We start from the raw sequence: 19,933 nt of genomic DNA on the forward strand, positions 1-19,933 counted from the left end.
ATCGGAGACGATATGGCCCATTACGCCAGCGCGCCAGCAATGACTTTTCAAAATCACATAGAGGCACAGCGTGAAAGAGAATGGGTTTCACAGATCGAAAGAGAAGAAGCAAAGTAACAAAAAAAAGAGGAGGAGAGGCAGAGGAGCCGCACGTCCAATAGGAAATGTGTGACGCTACAACATCCGTGTGCGCTCACGGTCTGCCTCCCCCCCCCCATTCCATCTCATTCTCCCTCTTTTGAGACGGAAACGAGGGCGCTGGCGGCGCAGCCCTCAATAGCCGAGGCCGTCGAGGATCGACACGGTGCCTGAGACAGAGTAAGACGCCTTACTGAGAGACGCAGAGGAGAAACCACGAGTGGTGTGGCGCAACAGGCACGAGGACGGCCTACAACTCCACCCCCTTCAGACGTATGCTCCCAGAGGCGAAAAAACGAAAAACTTTCACTTGCTGCCGTACAGAGACACGCGCATGCGTATACTCTCACGAAGCTGAACGTATAAGACAAGAAAAAAAAAACATACAGCGCATAGCAGCCAGCGAGTCGAAAGAGTTCGCTGCGAGAGAGTGATGGTTATGGCAGTGTAAGCACTGCACAAGCCTTTGCTCGTGCTATCGATACTGCGGCACCCTCTGCTCGACCGCCCAGCACACGGTCACGGCGCCACAGCCAAAAAAAATTCGTTTCCTTGAGGTGTCGACTATAGCATGAGCAGATCAGCAGATATACACGCATACGACCAAAGATCATCTGCCTCTGCGGCACTGCGACTGCGCCAAGCAACCGCGGCAACCAGGTCCGCTCGGCGCCGCTCAATCAAGCGCAGCCCCGCTGCGGACAGAGCAGGCCAGGTCCGGGACCACGCTCGGTATCACCGCAACGCTGCAGAGGCGGCAGACACCACCGTGCACGCACCTATTTGTGGGACCGTCGACGCGATGCGTAGTGAGCTGCCACACACCTGATCACCATCACCACGCGTCGGTCCGGCACAGCGCCAGCACAGCCCTGTGCATCCACACCGGCAGTCCACAGCCAACACCCAAGGGCAGGCTGTAGGATACTTGGCGCCCCCCCCCACACACACACACACGCACGCACACACAGAGTTGGTGTAGTGGGCATTTGATGCCACGCGCTGCGCTGGCCGGCATCCTCCGGGGCTGTGAAGGAAGCAAAAAGAATGCAGCGCCACCGGAAGGAGAGCCGTGAAAGGAGGGGCAACGACAACATGGATGTACACGAGCGCACGGGTGAGAGGGCAGCGGAAGACACGGTGGTTAGATAGGTAGAAGAAGAGAATCAAAAAAGAAAACACAGCCGTGCAGAAATGAGAAAGAAAATAGAAGTATAGTCGATCGAGTACGATCGACGTGGAATCCAGCACGCGCACAGGCATGCATACGAAAGTAAGCCGGCAAAGGTGTCGAGGATGGAGAGCTGGCCCAGTGTCGATCAGCGACTGCAACACTGCTCACCACGCAGCAGCACAGAGTGCGCATGGGCCAATCAAGCACCCCCTTAGGTCGCGCAAGAGCGAACGCTTGCTTCTCTTAGACTGCGTGCCCGATCATTCATCTGCCGGGCTACTCCAGCGGCTTCATGCAAAGCATGTGCTTTAAAGCGGCGAAGCGCTCACAGAAGCGCTGCATGACGGCCTTGCGCGGCAGCATTGCTCCAGGGGCCGTGGCGAACGTGTTTATGTGCCCCTGAGCACCACCAGTACGCGTACTGTGGGTGCTTACATCGCCCCGCACAGCCTCATCGCCGCGAGGCACTCCTGAAGAGCCGTTTTTTCGCTGGCGCTGGAGAGGGCGGACGGTGGAGTTATCGCGGCGACTATTCGAAGTCGATAGGGAGCGGTCGGGAGACGCTGGCGAGCCTGACGACTGCGCTGAAGACGAGTCGGCCGAGAAGGTGAAGCGGGAGCCCTTTGTGAGGCACAGGGTGGAGGGGAGGAGCCCTTTGCGGGCTCTCGAGTTTGGGGTCGCCGCTGCCACAGGTGGAGGGACGCCCCACAGTGGGACTCGTGCGGCCCGGGTAGTGGGCGCGCTCACCCAAACAGGAGGTCTATTGGGCGAAAGCGCACGAGCAGCAGCCCGCATTCCGTGGTAATCGAAGTTGCGGGCATTACTCCTAGTGGGCGGCATCGTTGTATTCGGCAGAGGTGGCACCACCTCCAACGGTACAACGTTGCGAGCAACATCAGTCAAGACGCAGGTTTGATCGCTCCCAGTGGCCTCTTCTGACGCGGACGGCACCGACAACCGCGACTCCGAGGCATCGCACTCCATCGAATTCAAAGTAGCCCAATCTGGAGAGCGTACGTGTGGGAAGTCTAGCGCAGGGAAGACACCCATCCTTTCGCTCTGCCTACTCAGTAGCGATTCAGAGATACTGGCGCTGCTGCTGTCAGGGACATCACTGTCACTGCTGTACGCATCCCTGCACAGCTGGGTCGTCGGGGGAGAGTAGCTGAATCCCTCGGCCCCCCACCCGTGCCGCATTGGGACCGTCGGCAGCAGCGCCCGTAGGTTCCGCTGGCTGCGGCCACGGCCATCGGCCTTCTGCAGTGGCGTTTGAGGCAGCGGCTGCGTCTGGCGGAGAAACAGCGGCACACCTTTTTTTTGCAGCAGCGTCTCGCGATGCAGCCCTCGCATCGAGGACAATATGCCAGAACCTCGTGGAGCGTTCACTGGTGGCTGCGTTGGTGGGTTGTGAAACGTTGCCACAGCGTCCTCATCGCCATCATAGCCTGCCCGCACAGAGCCCGTCGCAGACGCCGGCGCGACCACCTCGACAGACGCCCGGGGCGCGGTACTGAAGCTGTCCCCGCGCAGATACGTGTGCGGCTTCGCAACACCGCGATACCATTTCTCCGTCTGTTGCCACCGCCGCCGTTGTTGTTGTTGCTGTTGCTGCTGCTGCTGCTGTTCGCGCAGTCGACGGCGTTGCTTTTTGAGCTCGTGAGCGAGTCGAAAGAACTCCCCCGTTTTATTTTCGCGTCGCCGCCCCTCGGGTGTTGAGGGAGAAATGGGTGAACGAATTTGAGGCTTCGGTTGGAGGTGCGAGCGAGGTGGGCAAGATGGAATGCGAGCAGCCTTGACAACAGTTTGTCGTGCTCCCCCATCGCGCGCCGAAACGTTGTTTTCAGCAATTACACTCGCACACCAGTTCTCCTCTGTCAACGAGATGCTTGCAAACTGCGATGTCAGCTGCCGCTGGCTCACCTCCGTGTACATCGGCGTGGCACCTGCGAGAGAGGCGCCGCAAACAGTGCTGTGCTGCTTTTTGGGGTTGTCGGGCATCCCCAGGCCCGCCGATTTAGCCCAGTAGACATTTTGTGTATTCGTGAAAGCCGCAGTGCCCACGAAAGGGTTGAGGGAGGTGCTGAGCTGGTTGCTGCTGAGAAGGCCGCTGTCGTCCTCCTCTGCTTCGTCCTCGGCCGGCCGGCCACGCACTGGCGAGAGGCGGTCAGCGGCTTGGAGGGTCGCCGCCGACGCATCAAGAAAGGAGACGTACTCCATCCCGCAACGCGCCAATGTCTTTGGATGATGAGGAGAGTGGCCGTAGACAGACGCGGTGATGTCCGAGGGAAGACACCAGCAAAGGAAAAAGAGCCGTGCAAAAACAAACAGGGGAAAAAAACATAAACGGCCATCAAGAGAACTGAGGGGGACGCCGAGACAAGCAGAAAGAGGGGGGAGACGACGAGCAAAGCCGGAGAACAGCAGAAGCGAAGAGCGGCACCTCTGTGCTGCGTGCGTTGACGGCCACGCGTGACTCACTTTCGAAAAAGGAGTTGAGCGATGGGGATGTCAGCACGGCAGCCGGCCGACCACCGAGACAGAGATTTAGAGAGTGAGAGAATGAGGAGCGCGAACGCAGACGCAGACAAGATGAGAGGCCCACACACAGCAACGATCAAACAAAACCACAGAAAAAAACGAGAAAAAACTCAAAGCGGCACGCGGGAGTGAGAGGCAGCGACAGGAGAACATGGAGAACAGAAAGTCGGAGCGCTCACACTACTGGAGCGAGTCGGGGGGCGCCTCGGAGTGACGATTGAGAGAGAGAGAGGGACTTAGTTACGGGTTAAGAAGAGGGAGTGGGGGTAGGGTGTGTGGGTGAGTGGGCGGACGCACGGAGACGCCAAGCGTTGTTGGGATGATGGAGAGACACGGGGAAGCACAAGAAAGGAAAACTCGAAACCCACGAAAACGAAAAGAAACCCTGCACAGCAATGTGAAGAAACAAGAGGAGGTTTGAAAAGGCGAAGAAGTGCGGGCAGAATAAACGGGAGAGGGCAGAGTAAGGAGAGTCCCACAGACGCCTTGCTGCAGCGATGGCCCAACGCACTCTCTCTCTCTCTCTTCCACGGAAGCGGTGAACGGCGACAGACGCACAGACAGAGAGAGAATGAGGGAGCGAGGGATGTGGGCCGTTAAGGAAGAAGAGAAGAGAATACGAAGAACACGCAAGAAGCAGATGGGAAGGATAAAAGGTGGCGCACGACAAGCGGATTGAAAACCTGTTGTGCTGCTGCGGATGGGGAGGGAGAGAGAGAGAGAGAGGGAGGGGGGAGACCGGAATACAGAAGAGGAGGAGGACGGGCAACCTACAAGACGCACACAACGAAAAGGGGGACAGCAGCCACAGACAACTTCAAAGAAAAACACAAATGAAAGCAACAGCAGGTGCGCAGTGCCCCACCTCTTGCTTCAATTTCCAAGCTGCTCAGTTTGCCTGCTCGTTCTGTGTTGATAATAGTCTTCTTTGTCGTTAGTGTGATGCGACTCTCCCGGTGGCGAACCATCACCAGTCCCCACCACCACCACCATACATATATGTGTATCCGGTCTTTTCGCCGCGCCCAGAGTTGGTGGATAGAACCGCGCACTCGAACACGTCCGGCGGTTCGAAGAAAGCTGTGGAAAAGGTGTAAAGGAGAGATGAAACGGCAAACAGACGCTTAGGGTGTATATAGGCCCACACACACCTATATATATGGATGGATGGATGTATCGGTCTATGGAATGCTCGTGCCGCTGACTGCTTGCCTGCACCCGGAGGGGCGATGTGAAACGCAGAATGCAAAAGCGTTTCCAAGGCAGAAGAGACGGCCTCCACACAAGCACCGTCGCGGCCCACAGAGTTTCAGTGGCTCCAAATCGAAGATGACACCAAAGAGAGCAGCCTCAAGCGCGGGCTTACAGAAGAGGGATGTTGCAGCCGTGTGAGGAGCGCCGCAGGTCTCCGACGTGCAGGCCAAAGAGAAGGGAAAAGCAAACAGTATCGCACAAAAATACACGGAAGGAAAGGGCGCTTGCCGGCCTGAGTGCAACGTGCTTTCCACGTTGGCGTGCACCGTATCTCACCTTCTCTCCTGCTGGAGCGACGAGAGGCAGCGGGCGACAGGGTGAGTGAGGCGCAGAGATCGTTATCTGTGGCTGTCTCTACACGCGGAAGCAGCAGGCCGATAAACGAGAGAAGTGAGACGAGGAAAGGGGAAAAAAGAGAAATAGCGGCTACAAGTATGGCTTGAAACTCCTCCTCCTCTACCACGAGAGATGGGAGGGAGGGGAAAGAAAGACAGCGTAGGCTCCCCTGCAGCGGGGCTAGCAATCTACACACGCGCGCGACAGGGCTTCCACGTGCACAGACACACACGATAAGCTACAAAATGTGCAGGTGAACCACAAGAGCAAACGAAGCGAAACTGCGCTTCCGATGCGTGCAACCGGAAGGCAGCAATTCTGCGGTGGTGCACTGGGCGTGACGAGTGCGTGTCACAGAAAGGCGGGCGTGCCCTGTATGCGGTGTCGAGGACGGGAACAAGTGGATGATACGTGAAACAAGCAGGGCAGGAAAGAATAGGTGGAGAGTAGAAAAACCGGAGCACTCGTACCGCAGCCACACATCGGTACTCGGGTTTTTTGCAGGCGCCATCAGTTAACCACTTCTATGGGTTATGGGGCTGCTTGCCCTTATTCAACCAGCCCTGCGACCGGCTTGCCTGCAGCGACAGTAGGCGCCTGATAGGAGGTAGGCGAGCTGCTGCCCGTTGGCCTTCTGCGCTCTTTGCTCGTATCTTTTTTTTTGCTTGTTTGTTTGTTTCGTCGAAGTCTAGTGATCCGTGGTACGGACATCCCCCACCTCCCTCCCTCCCTCTCTCTCTCTCTTCGCTTTCGCAGTGACGGTGATAGGCCGCTCGCACATGCCCGCAAACGGCACTCACGCGGGGTGGCGGGTAACGTACAACGCCGGAAAGAGAAGGTGGGCAAGCAGTCGAAAACAAAAAAAAATAAGAACACGCAGAAGGTGCATGTGTCCTCACATCACAGCGTGCGAATACCTCCTGAGCCGTGCGCACGCGGAAAGAGTCGATTCTTCCGCTACACGGATAGAGCCGGCAGCAGAATCGCATTCGATGCACCGCTAGAGCCCCTACGAGGCAGGTTCACTGCAACGCATCTGAGATGCTTGCCGCAACACAGTGCGGAAGCTGTGTCACGAGAGCGGTGCGTCGAGGGCCGCCATCGCGGGTGGCTCCAACGAAGTCGCTCGCATGGCATGGTGCATATCCAGCTTGTTAATCCGACCGCACGGAGGTGCAGCTAAGGTCAGCTCCCCTACAGGAGGCGACGAGCCTACCAGCACTCGCCCATTCAGCTCCACCTCCTCGAACTCGCTAAAGGCCCGCTTCACATAAGCAGCCCCCGGCTCCGCACAAGTCACGGCGTGCACTTCGAAATCAGATGACCTCATAGCAGCGACCGGGCTGTCGCGTACCGCCAGCACTTGTGTGTGACCTGATATCGTACCCGGAATCCCGGAGGCAGCCGTATGAATAAGGTCCCCCTCGAAGAGCAAGTCGCGCGTCGTCCTCCACGCCTTGTCTGTATCAAGCCGCAGCACCTGAGCTAGAGAAATGCATACGCCACGCAGAAGTTTGCCAGAGGTGTCCGAGGCCACCTTACACTGCACGTCGAAAACGTCCTGTCCAACCTGCAACAGCACCTCCTCTAGAGTGAGCTAAACCTTGAGCTCGCGGGCCCGTGGCGAAGCACGAGCATACGAGCTCATAGATGGGACAACGCAAGCAAGCAATGTTCCAGAAGCGGCGGGCAGCGTCCCTGCAACGACTTGACTTGTTGCTGAACTTCATCTGTGCCTGGTCGACGCCGCGAGTCTGTGGCGCCTCGGTGACGCATCAATTGCGGTGCGGCGGTCGGATCGCCCCCGCATGAAAGTCCCTCAGAGCAGGTGTCAACTCTTTTCGGTTTAGTCCTCAGCCGTACAGCCTCACGTAGGTATGCAAGGCGGCCTGTGCGTTGCTATACTACCCATATCCTTGACGCGAATGACAGAGTCGATAAACTCGGCGGCCGTGACGCTTGCAGCAGGTAGCGGAACGGGTACATGCAGTGGCTGGCTGGGAACCGGACAAAGACGCCTTTGCCAGCCGCCACCTGCGGCAGAATCGAAGGAGCGATTCTGCCGCACCATGCCAGGGCAGAGCTAGGTGCTTTCACGGTAGCGCAACATGCTGGCCGCATCGTCGTCGCTTCCAGCGGGGCCGTAGTCCTTGGCAACCCTTCAGTTAGCGCCGCTGCTTTGATCCGCTCGGCCATCTTCACGCTGTTGGTATTCGTGCGGGAACGACGACTTTGTTGCCTCCCCGAGGATCGGCGTCTTCTGCGGCAGCAGCAGGCTGGCCATAGTGACCGTCCCTCGATAACGCATGCCCCTGCCAGCTAATGCTATATTGCACATTGCAAGTTTTGGATTGCTTCGCCTGGTCCACGAGCGAGTGGACTTCCGCCTCGACGCTGACCTTCAGGTAGATGCTTCACACCTGAAACGGAAGCGCAGCGTCCATGATAAGGCGCGTGTTCCACGGCATCACCGGCGCCGCAGTGCTCATGCGTGAGACGAAGCAGCAGTAATGGGCGCGCTGAGCAGCGCCCATCCAAGAATCGATTCACAAGAGATGACAGCACACTGAGAAGGTGGTCATCAGCCCCCTCCCCCCACCCACACACCCCACATTGGAGTACTCTTCTGTGGACCGGAGAAGGGGAGAGTAATCCAGAGGTGCGGCAATACGAGGCGGGGCACTTAGGGCAAGCAACGATCGAGAGGAAAGAAAGAGGCGTGTGTAGAGCCATGAGGAGTAGCGGGGGTAGCAGTTGCTTGCATATGCGAAGGCCGTCCCATCGAGCATCCGTTGCTTTGCACACCCACGCTCCTGTGGGCGACGCTCATCTGCAGAAGGGGATTTTCGCTTCATCGTTGAGCTTCTTCTTTCTACATCACAACATCAGCCAAACTCCACCCGGACTGCCACAGGCCCCCATTCGCCTGGTGCGGAGAAGCGGTCGTAGACACACGCCTTACAGCAGTGCGCCGACTCAGCCATCGGAGCACGGCCTCTGCCTCAAGCGCTGCCCGCGCCACACCTCACAGCCGCTTCTATTATGCCCGTCGCCACCCCTGGTGCATCCCCCTCGCGGTGGCTCAGATTCCTCACCAGTAGGCAGTGAATGCCGGGGGTGGGGTGCGTTCGAGTCGAGCTGGCACACCCTGCCCATCACATCGATGTCACAAGCGTGTCCACTGTCGCAGGTCCCTCCGACGCGACGCCGGCCAGGACCTCACTGCCGATATCAGCAGCCGTGCATCGCCCTGGCCTCCCACTACGTAGGTAGGTGCACGGCCCTGCCACCACCAGAAGTGGCTCAGCACCTGGCAGGGAGATGGAGAGGGGAGGTGGGCTGCTTGGCTTCCGCCCACGTACAGAGTGGGAGAGAGGGAAGGGGGCACTGGAGACTGAAATACGACGCACGGATATGTGTCACCACCCCCTTCGTCGTGGGCGCATGTCGCTAGAGAGATGACAAAAGACGACTGAAGCGCACACCCAATCGCCGTCACGCCAGGGCGGCTGAAAGGTGACGAAGACGGGGAGACGACTCTCAGCAGAGAGCGGTGCCCCGCGCCCCGTGCCGACGCTTCTGTGCATGTGGAGACCCGGACAATCGTGGCTCTCTCTCCCTCTCTCTCTCTCTCTCTCTCGAACGGAGAAGGAGCGCCCCTCTCTGAAAGAGAGGGGCGTATCGACACGTGCGCGGGCATCGAGCGCCGTGTAACGGAGAGGCGAGCGCCTCCGCACCGCTGCCAAAAAGCGTAGCCGAGAAGGTGGGTGGGAAGGAGTCGACGTGCGTGTGCAGTATTCTCCGCTGGGCGGAGGCGAAGGCGAGGAGAGCTGCTGCCCTGCTCTGGAGAACAGAGAGGGAGACCGCCTCCCAGTGACGGCTATACACGCCAGTCCAGGTGTGAAGAACTACAGGGAGGCGATCTTTCTCTTTCCACGCCCGTGAGTGAGTCCGCCCGTAGCACGAGGGAGGACATCGCCCGTCCCGCGTCAGCACCGATGATACCACATGGTTGCAGTTTGCTCCGACGGATTCACCGCTACGTAGCAGTAGTTCAGGTTGCTCGGGTGCACGCCATCGCTACGAGGAAACAGCGTCATTCCTGGCACAGTGGTGACTTCATAAACAGAAGTGTCCACTACAGCGTGGTACCGAGCTGAGGCGCTGTTGGGCTCCTCCAGCGCCGCCACATCGCCATCGGCCTCTTGCTCAGTTGCTTCGACAACGTGAAGCGACTTGACAAGGCAGCGATACAGCTCTCGCGCCGCATCCAAGTACACGGCCGCGTCGTCGTCAAACTGATTCAGGGGCCCACTGCCGGCGACCAGTCGCCACACAATGTGATACAGGAACTCCTCACGCGACTCTTTGCCGAACACACCACGCAACTGCCGCATTGGAAGCTTCGCACCACTCATCGAGCCCCACATATCATCATCGTCAGTGTCCGTATCTTCCCGGTCGCTCGCGTCGTAGAGCTCGCCGCACTCTCCTTCGGCCTGTGCGACTGGGCGGCTGTGAGCCTGCAGAAAGAGCGCTCGCAGCTCATCACTGATGACCTCGCCGTGAGGAAGAAGCTCCTCCGCGCGTTTCACAGCGGGCAGGAAGTATACGAGCTGATTGGCATCTCGCATAGTTGCACCATCCACGTCGCGCAGAACCTGTCGCACAATCTTTGCATCTACGAGGCCGTGGCGCAACGGCTCGAGCGTCGTCCAGCGGCACGTCAGAGGACGGAACTGGAGCTTGTTAGCCCCCACGACGCTCTGCGCATGATAGGCGTCGTCGCCCACTAGATCAGAGCGCACGCACGGGGCCTCAAATAGGCTGCGCAGAAAGTCCGCAGCAACACCGTGATGAAAGCGAAGCGCAACAGCAGAGACAGTCGCAGCGGCGGCGTTCGCAGTTTGACGTGAGGATGGTGAGGCTACAGGTTGTGCGGACAACGTTCCCTCCGTAAAGGAGCGCACCTCGCTGGGGCAGCGGTACCGGTACGTATGCATGTTCCACTCCCCTAGTCGCAGGAGGCCCCACTTCATGCAGAGGCTTTTGTACGGCTCTGCATCACTGAAGGAGGCGCACGCTGACACATCAGCTGCCGCCGATGAAGGCGCAGCCGGTTCAAAGACAAACATGATGGGGGGTCAAGGTGACTGAGCACACGATCGCAGCTGCAGCTTTGCCTCTGCGTTCTTTGCCCTTTTTTTTCGAAGTGGCAGTGGGGAACTGATGTGAGGGGCCACAGCGGCCCGCGCAGACAAGCGGGTGAAGGATAGGGGAGAGGGAGATTGGCGGGCAGAACGAGGAGAAGAGACATATAGACGCGCTGTCAGGTTGGCTGAAGTCAAGAAAAGGGAGGGGGCCAGGCACCTGCCTTCGCGCACGTCACAAGGCCGGGAGGTCGGCCTTGGCACGTGGCGGCACGTACGCATGGTGGCTCTCTTCAGCATGCATCCAAAATGCAGCACAAAGATATGTGGGCGACGATACACAGCGGCGCTGCTTTTCGGGTGTATGCCCATCATGCGACATTTCGTTTGTTTCTGACAGCGCTACTCGAGGCACAGTGGCAGAGATCAACAAGCCCATGGAAGCACTTCGCGAACAGTGCTGAGGAAGATATGAGTGGGAGGGGGTCCACGACACCTAGCACAGCACAATCGGTTGGCTTTCACGGGCGTGTGCACACTTGCGATACTGTGCATTAAAGGGCCCCATCCCTTTCGCATACGGGCGGCCGTCCTGGAAAAGTGACTGTACCACACAGGATGAACACTATGCTCACCCGCCCGATTCAGTCAGGATGCTAACGCGAAGTTGCGCAGACGCGCGTGCTGATGCACACGCGCCTTCGCGGCCGCCGGATACTCACGCCTGCTTCCTTCTCAAACGTACGTCTTCTTTTCGAGGAGGCGCCGCAGCATAAACAGCTGGAAGCTGAGCATGATCAAGAACGCCAGCACCTGGAAGATAGACCACAACAGCACGCGCTCATTCGCGCTCTCTACGGTGTCGCGATGGTTCTTCTGTTGGTTTCGAATCGACACCTGCAACGTCTTCAGCTGCTGCATCGACCCCGACAGCGCCCGTATTTTCTGCTCAATCGGATCCAGCTTCCATGCATCCACCGCATAGTTGACGTTTACTGAAGTGCGCAGGTCGAAATTCACATTCTTGGACGTGAACATCGTGTTCGAGTTATCAAAGCTGATGATAATGTTGCGGGGCTTGTCGGATACCGGGACGGCGAAGGCGCCGAAGGCGAGGTCCTTCCAGTGCATCAGTCCCTCATTCGTGCCACGATCCTTGATCGTGACGGGCAAGAGGTAGTCGGGGTGCAGGGCAAACTGAAAGTAGAGCTCTCGCCCCGCGCCGAGGCTTTCGGTAACGATAAAAATCTCGCCAGCGTTAACCTCCGTCGTCAGGGCCGCCGACAGCACCGCTGAAAAGCAAGCGGAAAGGACTAGGGCGACGAGCAGTCGAGACGCGCCGCCGTCACGCGGCAGCGCAGCAGCTACTCTGGTGGATTTCATCTGCGAAACGAGAAGACTCAGGAAAGTGCGGCAACGAAATGCGATGACCTCGCAGAGGCGCCTAAAGTCAGTGCCGATGAAACGGCCGACGTCGTCAGTGCGAGAAGGAAATGAATGCAACGGGAACGGATGTACGCACTGAACGCGGGCAGAGAGGCCAACTGCGTCCGAGGAGCTATGGCTGCCGCGAAGGGCGTGAGCCCAGGGACGGATACGAGCACGTCACCACAACGTTAGGAAGGGGGGAAGCGAAAGGGGAGCAATGCGCTAGCAGAGAGGAGTAAGGATGGGAGACGCGCGAGAGCGTGCGTGAGAGCGTGACATAACCGGGCCTTCGGCGATGAACGGCAGTCGCACATGCAGCAGGAGCCCAGTTTAACGGGGAAAGGGATTCGGCCGCGTAGCAGTGCCACGGAGGGCTCTTCTTTATCGGCTCTTTGATCACTGACACGCAGCGCTTCCTTGCGGCATGCTTGCGGAGGGGTCCGTCTGCACTCGTTGCGGGGACGCACCGCTACACCGCTCTGCAGGGAACGAGTGCGTGATGAACATCAGCGGGGTGCGAAGACAAGCATGAGCTTCACACGCTTGACGCCTCCCTCGCGTCTCATCTACATCGATTTTGAGGGCAGAGGATCAGGAGGGGGATGGGTGAGCGTACCAGGTGCACTGGTGGAGGCGAGAGAAGAGAGAATACGATGTCGCCGAGACACGCAACAGACAGAAGGGGCGGCAGCGGGGGAAATCCTCGGCAGCGGTGTCTTCTTTCTCGGTCGCCTACGCGCGCACCCTCCCCACTTCACGGGTATCCCGCACCGCTGCTGCAGAGCGAGACAACGCGGGCAATCTTGCTCGCACGCCTACGCACAGCATACCCAACGCGACATCGCGTAACCGACATGCTTGCGCCGACAAGCATCAGAGGAATAAGTCTCTCTCCCTCCAACGGAGCTTAAAACGAGCGCTGTCAGAGGGTGCGACGCTTCTCCACGAAACGCCGCAACAGCCACAACTGGCCACCCGCTGCAGCAACGAAGCTCACGACCTGCATGATGGAACACCAGTGCACTCGCACATTCGCGTGCTCGACAAGGGTGCGGTGCTCCTTCTGGTCGTAGCGAATCAACTCCTGTAGTTTGCGCAGGGTCTGCATCGTTTCGAAGAGTGTCTGCACCTTCTTTTCGATCGGGTCGATCTCCTCCTCCCGAACGCCCCGGGCCGGGTCGGGGATGACGCGGATCTCGAAGCTCACACTACCAAGCGTCAGCAGCGACTGGGAGTTGTCGAATTCAAAGACTAAGTGGCGGGTTTTGTCCGTCGATGGAAGATTGAGGTACCCTTGTGGGCTGTCCTTCCACGCCTGCAGCACATCTCCCGTTTCGCGACATCGAATGCGGACGGGAAAATCAAAGGTAGGGGTCATGTAGAATGCGAACATCAAAACTTTGCCTGGTGGCACAATATCGGTGACAGAGAAAACTTCGGTCGCCTCGACACCGACAGCAATCGCAGACGCAGGAGCAGCGGTGGTAGCTACCAGAGCTGCCACTAGCAACACCAGCACCGACACCGACAGCAACGCACCATGTCCCTTCATTTTTTTTTGGTTTGTGTGTGGGGGGAGGGGGGGTATACTGATTACTTCCAAAAATGGCCTCCAAAGTCCGGGAGAGATGCATAGGGGACGTAGAATCACCTTTTTGGTGCACAGACATGTCTGTGCACCTTAACAATGTACTGGCACTGATCACGCGAGCGTGAAGACGGCGCTCAGCCGGGGCTGATAGGGACGCACAGATATGCAAAGGCCAGGGAAGGGCTAAGAAAAAGGAGACGACAAGTGGGTAACAACAACGAATGCCAGATGCACTGCTGCAATGACAACGCCACTGTCTGCCCTGCAAACCGCAAGATCAGTCAGAGCGCCGCGTCATTCGTCATACACGACAGCGTGCGCAGCGTTGCTGTCGCTCGGTTCCAAGGGGGACATCTCCGAGTGGCAGAACAGCGTGGCCTAAAAGCATCTCTTGCTGCTGTTGAGGTTCAGTCAGCACACGCGTTGCGTACGATCCTTGAGAGCGTGTAGACGCGACACACAAACCAGGAAGAGGCCAGCGATGCAGACTGCCCACCCGCCAACCATCGTAGTCCTTCCCCGAGTTCGTGCAGACGAGACCACCTGTTATCGCTGTGTGTTCTGCGACTAAGACACCCAAAGAGGCGTTCGTGACGGTGTGCGCTCGTATCTCTCTCTCTCTCTCTCGATCGCAATCACAACACGAGGCATTCGGAGAGCGAAAAAAAAGTGGAGGTGGCCGTTATTCGACGAGCGAAGGATGGCGAGCGAGAATCAAGTTGTCGAGGTCGTAGAGAAGAGGCGAGGGCAACAGAACAGGGAGAAAGGAAGGAGTGCTAAGATCAGGGCCGCGCACAGAAGGGCATGTCGCTACGACATGCTATCAGACATTGGTGGAAATGAGGCAACGAAGGGAGAAACGGGGGCGATGCCATGTGGTCAATCATGGGCTTCCTCCGACTACACCTCCCTCCTCCCCGGCGACCGAGGAAAAGAAAAAAGAAAGGGAAAGCCGCCATAGATATAAAGCCCGGCCAGCGGAGAGTGTTAGCAGGGGAACGCACCTCACCTCAGCCAAACGACAAAGAGCAGGAGCAAAACAAGGAACTCGTGAGCACGCGGCACAGTTAGAGTCGCTCGCGTCACAACTCGCCCCCCCCCACACACACACTACAAGATGGACACCGAATGAAGTGAATTGCAGTAGCTGCTGCGCGGAAAAGAACCACATCGCGAACGTTAACGAATGATGTGATCGCCCTTTTCACTGTTCCCAACTCTTTTTTTTTTATTATTATTTTTCCCCGTATTGTCGCTGCGGATGCCGCGTGAAGCCGTTGGAAAAGAAGGTAGGGTGGAATATGAACAAGCGCGCAACAGTGAAAGAGGAGGGAAGGATGGAGGAGGGATTAAAAAGACGACACTTATGTGGGTTGGTGCCGTGTCGCGGCTACGCTCTCCCCACCACTGCCAACTCTTACGAGGATGATGAGAGAGCCACAGAGAGAAGCTGACGCGTGCATATGGAGAAATCAACAGAGAAGGGCGGGGGAAAGGCGATAGGTGAGGAGAGAGAGAAATATACATATATAGATATATAACAACGAGATCGCCGAAGACCACCAATCGGTTACAAGCACAGAGCTGTTGAAAACGTGTACATCCGACACAGAACGAAAAAGAAATGCACTCGTCCTTTTCGCTGCGGGTCTCTCTCTCGCGCGCGCCGTCCCGCGCAGACGAGCTTGCGCGAGTCTCGCCAGCCGTGAGAGAAGGAACAAAAAGGGGCAGACAACAGCGGGGAGGAACGGAGAGCACCGGCATATATTCGTCGCCATCACGCCAGTTTTCTGGAAGGAGCTGATATAAACGGTGAGCCACACCCATGAGGTGTCTCTGTTCACCCATATCGTGCCTTACAAGACCAGAATGCGAGGCAGCAGACAGCCCTGCGAACTCTAAAGCAAAAACTTTAAAAGAATACATATATCGGTGCTTTCTTCACTGCATGAGCAGCTCGTGAATCGTGCCATAGTGGACCTTCACGCCGACCTTCATCGCCTCCTCGTCCACGCAGAACTTTGCGTTGTGGTTCACCGCAGTGCACCCCTTCCCGGGATTGTAGCACCCGATGCCCACATAGTTCGCAGGTGCCACCTTCGCAAACTCGCTGAAGTCCTCTGAGGGAGACATGCAAGCTGAAAGTACTACGACCTGGTCCTTCGAGGGCAGCACCTGCGCAAACACTCGCATTCCCACGTCGTACGCGCTGTCCGTGTTCACCGTCACATCGTAGCCAGGAAGCCAGTTGAGACTGCACATCGCACCGTACGATCCGCAGATGCCGTGAAGCACCTCAGCGACGGCCTTTTTGGCGTTTTCGCGCACCTCTCGATCCTGCGTGCGCAGCGTGCCCTTCAGCGTCACCCTGTCAGGGATCACGTTGTAGCTGTCAGAGCTCGAGGCTATCGTGGTGATGGTCAAGATTGGACACTTGGATGGCGGCATGCGACGCGACACCACCTGCTGAAGGGCAGTCACGGCAAGGCACGCGATCGCGATAGGGTCGATGGAGCTCTCCGGCATCGAGGCATGCCCGCCGCGGCCGATTATCTCCACGTGTAGGGTGTCACTGCTGGAGAGAAACGGGCCCCTCTTCACTAAAACTGTGCCCGTAGGACCCTCCTTCATCGGGATAATGTGCTCAGCAAACACCATCGCCACGCCCTCCATGCAGCCCTTCTCGATCATCATCTGGGCGCCACCCGGCGGCACCTCCTCCGCAGGCTGAAACAGCAGGCGCACGGTGCCCTTGATCCTCCCCGCGTCCTCCAGCAGCAGCTTCGTCGCGCCGAGCAGCATCGCCGCGTGCGTGTCGTGGCCGCACGCGTGCATCACGCCCTGCTTCTTCGACGCAAACGGCACGTCCGTCAGCTCCTCGACAGGCAGCGCGTCGATGTCCGCACGCAGCGCAATGATGGGGCCGTCGCCACCGCCACCCTTCAGGTCAGCAACGACGCAGTTGCTCTCAGGCTGGCTGATGTGCAGCCATCTGCCCTCCGCGTCCATCTTCTGCAGCTCACCCTTGATGTATGCCGCCGTCGGCTGCTCCTCGAACGAGAGGTCCGGGTTCTCGTGGATGTAGCGGCGCCAGGCGACCACCTGGTCGTAGATCTGCTCCACACGCCGGTCGAGCTCCTCGCGGTTGATGGCCGGCATTGTCACAAGAAAAAGCAAAGAAGGAACAGTCAGCGCGTCTGTGCGAAATAGGTGCACGGAAGGACGGAGCAAGAGAGAAGAAGAGGTCGAGACGGGAGAGGGGGTGGGCGAAGGCACACAAAGAAGAGAGTTTTGTGAGGTCAACACTGGAAAGAAGGCAGCAGACAGCTTGCAGGACGACTCTGATGGCACCCCTTCAGCCGCTACGGATGTTCTGTAGGAGACACGCTAACCCACAAAGAACATCAACACGAGAAGAGAGGCAAAATACTGCGATCGCGTCAGGAAAGAATACGTGAAGATGGAGAGTCGTCGGAAATGCCGTTTTACTGTTGTTGTTTCGAGGGAGCCAACCGAGAACAAAGACAACACAGCGCTTGAAACCCGGTGATGATGACGGATATGGCGTTCGCACACACGAGGGAAAGAAAGAGAACGGTACAGCGTGAGAGTCGGTATCGATGTAGAAAAGAGCACCAGAATGGCATCGGTGCATGGGCGATGGCAGTGATGCAGGGAGGAAGCGGAATCAGAAGCGGAACCGGAAGCGGCCCACGACCACGTCCGCATGCGCTGAACGTCTGCATACCTGTTGATCAGCTGCACACAACATCTCCACCATCGAAAGCAACACTTCGATAGAGCTGACCGGCCGCTCGCTTCCCTCAGCAACACCCAAGAGGTCAAGCGAGAGCGGCAACAATGGAGGCGGACAGTTCTTTTTTAGTGTTTTCTTCCTTCGTCGACGGTGTATGTTACGGCGCATGTGCCTCCCGTGAACGTGAGAGGAGACAACGAAAAACACAAAAAAAAATGCGGACACACGTGAGTAGATACGGGCAAGCCAGCGATGTCCTTCTACGTCGACATAAGAGAGAGCATTCAGTGGCTACAAGGCGGTGTCGCTGTGAATAGAGTCCTCGTTTGCTTTGATTCGACGTGTCGACTATAGCATGAGCAGATCAGCAGATATACACGCATACGACCAAAGATCATCTGCCTCTGCGGCACTGCGACTGCGCCAAGCAACCGCGGCAACCAGGTCCGCTCGGCGCCGCTCAATCAAGCGCAGCCCCGCTGCGGACAGAGCAGGCCAGGTCCGGGACCACGCTCGGTATCACCGCAACGCTGCAGAGGCGGCAGACACCACCGTGCACGCACCTATTTGTGGGACCGTCGACGCGATGCGTAGTGAGCTGCCACACACCTGATCACCATCACCACGCGTCGGTCCGGCACAGCGCCAGCACAGCCCTGTGCATCCACACCGGCAGTCCACAGCCAACACCCAAGGGCAGGCTGTAGGATACTTGGCGCCCCCCCCACACACACACACACGCACGCACACACAGAGTTGGTGTAGTGGGCATTTGATGCCACACGCTGCGCTGGCCGGCATCCTCCGGGGCTGTAAATAGCGAAGCAATTAATAAGGCTGCTGAAAAGGTCCCGACATAGTTGACGGAAGTACCCGTTCGAGCCTGCGGTATCTGCCTCGTCCGGCTACGACGGTTCCTCACCTGGCAGAGCTTCGAACTTTCTCCCAGAGAGGCAGAAGGCGGCAAACAAGTAGTTCACCTCGCCCGCTCGTCGATGAACTTTATCACCTCTGCCATCACCTCAGCTCGACACAGCTCCGTCAGTACTTCATGCCCAGCACGGGGGTAGGAGACCAGATTCTTGTCCTCTGACAGAGCGCTCTTGAAGAAGCTTTTAGACGTCTCTAACGAGCAGAGCTGATCCTCCTCGCCGTGGACAATCAAAAAAGGAAACTGCGACGTTCCCGCGGCTTCCGCGGCGCGATCCTGCGCAATCAGCATCTCATCGACGAAGCGCGCACGAAGCGTCACGTTGGAGTAAAACGGGTCCTGCTTCACAAGTTGCACGACAGGGGTGTTGTAGCTGACGAGATCGGGGTCGAGTTTGCGCACCGGCAGCTTCGGGAACCACTGTGAGAGAAAGTGCGCAAGCGACCGCATAAAGCAGGGGACGGGCTTCGACAGCCCGAGAGCTGGGCCGCTCAGCACGACCCCGCGGAAGCCGCTTGCGTCCCTCTGCGCCACCAGAGTGGCAATGAGTCCCCCCATCGAGTGCCCCATAAGAAAGGTTGGCTGGCTCTTGAGGGCCGCGTACCGTGTCTGGATGAATACGACGAACGCGCAGACGTCATCGACGAAGTGCGTGAAGCACTCAACGTATAGCCGCTCGCCCTCGCTGCCGCCGGTGCCTTGATTGTCCATGGAAAAGACAACGTAGCCCTCCTGGTTGAGTCGGAGCGCGACGGAGTCGTAGCGGCCGGTGTGCTCGCCCAAGCCGGGCACGATAAAAACGACGCCTTTAGTTGGCGGGGCCGGGCAGCTGCCGCCGTCACCATGCGGCCACCACTCGCTGAAGTGCAACCACAGGTTTTGTGCATTTTGCATGTAGTGAGGAAAGAGCTGTGGGTCGGGTGGTTCCCGACCTGGGGTGGCGTACTTCAGGCAATGACCGCCAGAGCAGTAGTACGACATTGCGTATAACGCGGTATGTGAGAAGGAAATACAACAGAAAAAAAAACGCAAAGCAGGGTCTGTGCAGAGGCGCACGGGGGAGAGTGGAGCTCAGATACCCAAAAGGAGTTGGAGGGGGCTGCAAAGCTGCGTCGTCAACGAAGGAGCGCTGTTCTCTTCATGCGTCAAGGCGAGCGCACTTATTCTTCGCTTGCGATGCACATCCGATGCACATTGCATGCAGTTGCAACGGACCAATACGATGAAAAGATGGCCGGAGGGGCGGCGGAGGCAAAGCAGAAAGAGAAGATGTGATGAGGCTCCAGCAGTAAGAGGTACAAAGAGGGAGGCTTGGATCAGAGAGGCCTCAAATCATCACCTGGTGGCATGCGCTGCCTTCCAACGTGTCAATCGCCTCTCCCCCCCCCCTGTCGGAGTAGATTCGTCGACGCTCAGCAGGGAAGGTAAGGCAGAGAGCATTCGTCAAATCGATGATGCCTACCCACCCCCATACACACTTCGTTGCGCCACAGACAGGGGACGCTCGGTGCAGCTGTGCTACGGAAAAACGGCGCTGGGTAAGTGACACAAAGACACAATGGTAAAGCGATCCATGAAAAAAAAAGTGTGAGTCGATGACTCAGTGACCCGCGTCGTCAATCCCCTGTCTAGACCC

At 57.9% G+C, this 19,933-nt stretch overlaps 6 protein-coding genes across 6 annotated transcripts; all 6 read right to left on the minus strand.

Annotated features, from left to right (window-relative positions):
• Positions 1 to 1,588: 1,588 nt before the first annotated feature.
• Positions 1,589 to 3,529, minus strand: LMJF_31_1090 (conserved hypothetical protein; the record flags this gene model as incomplete). Its single annotated transcript, XM_001685042.1, has 1 exon — positions 1,589 to 3,529. The coding sequence occupies one exon, from the start codon at positions 3,527 to 3,529 to the stop codon at positions 1,589 to 1,591; it is 1,941 nt and encodes a 646-aa protein (XP_001685094.1).
• A 5,900-nt stretch (positions 3,530 to 9,429) lies between these two features.
• On the minus strand, positions 9,430 to 10,575 carry LMJF_31_1100 (conserved hypothetical protein; the record flags this gene model as incomplete). The annotated part of the gene is made up of 1 exon (XM_001685043.1): positions 9,430 to 10,575. The coding sequence occupies one exon, from the start codon at positions 10,573 to 10,575 to the stop codon at positions 9,430 to 9,432; it is 1,146 nt and encodes a 381-aa protein (XP_001685095.1).
• A 750-nt stretch (positions 10,576 to 11,325) lies between these two features.
• Positions 11,326 to 11,973, minus strand: LMJF_31_1110 (conserved hypothetical protein; the record flags this gene model as incomplete). The annotated part of the gene is made up of 1 exon (XM_001685044.1): positions 11,326 to 11,973. The coding sequence occupies one exon, from the start codon at positions 11,971 to 11,973 to the stop codon at positions 11,326 to 11,328; it is 648 nt and encodes a 215-aa protein (XP_001685096.1).
• Positions 11,974 to 12,940: 967 nt separating this feature from the next.
• LMJF_31_1120 (conserved hypothetical protein) lies at positions 12,941 to 13,411 on the minus strand (the record flags this gene model as incomplete). The annotated part of the gene is made up of 1 exon (XM_001685045.1): positions 12,941 to 13,411. The coding sequence occupies one exon, from the start codon at positions 13,409 to 13,411 to the stop codon at positions 12,941 to 12,943; it is 471 nt and encodes a 156-aa protein (XP_001685097.1).
• A 2,139-nt stretch (positions 13,412 to 15,550) lies between these two features.
• On the minus strand, positions 15,551 to 16,768 carry LMJF_31_1130 (putative N-acyl-L-amino acid amidohydrolase; the record flags this gene model as incomplete). The annotated part of the gene is made up of 1 exon (XM_001685046.1): positions 15,551 to 16,768. The coding sequence occupies one exon, from the start codon at positions 16,766 to 16,768 to the stop codon at positions 15,551 to 15,553; it is 1,218 nt and encodes a 405-aa protein (XP_001685098.1).
• Positions 16,769 to 18,342: 1,574 nt separating this feature from the next.
• LMJF_31_1140 (putative monoglyceride lipase) lies at positions 18,343 to 19,278 on the minus strand (the record flags this gene model as incomplete). The annotated part of the gene is made up of 1 exon (XM_001685047.1): positions 18,343 to 19,278. The coding sequence occupies one exon, from the start codon at positions 19,276 to 19,278 to the stop codon at positions 18,343 to 18,345; it is 936 nt and encodes a 311-aa protein (XP_001685099.1).
• Positions 19,279 to 19,933: the final 655 nt, after the last annotated feature.

This window comes from Leishmania major, chromosome 31, assembly GCF_000002725.2.
Source record: "Leishmania major strain Friedlin complete genome, chromosome 31".
Classification (NCBI taxonomy): Eukaryota; Euglenozoa; class Kinetoplastea; order Trypanosomatida; family Trypanosomatidae; genus Leishmania; species Leishmania major.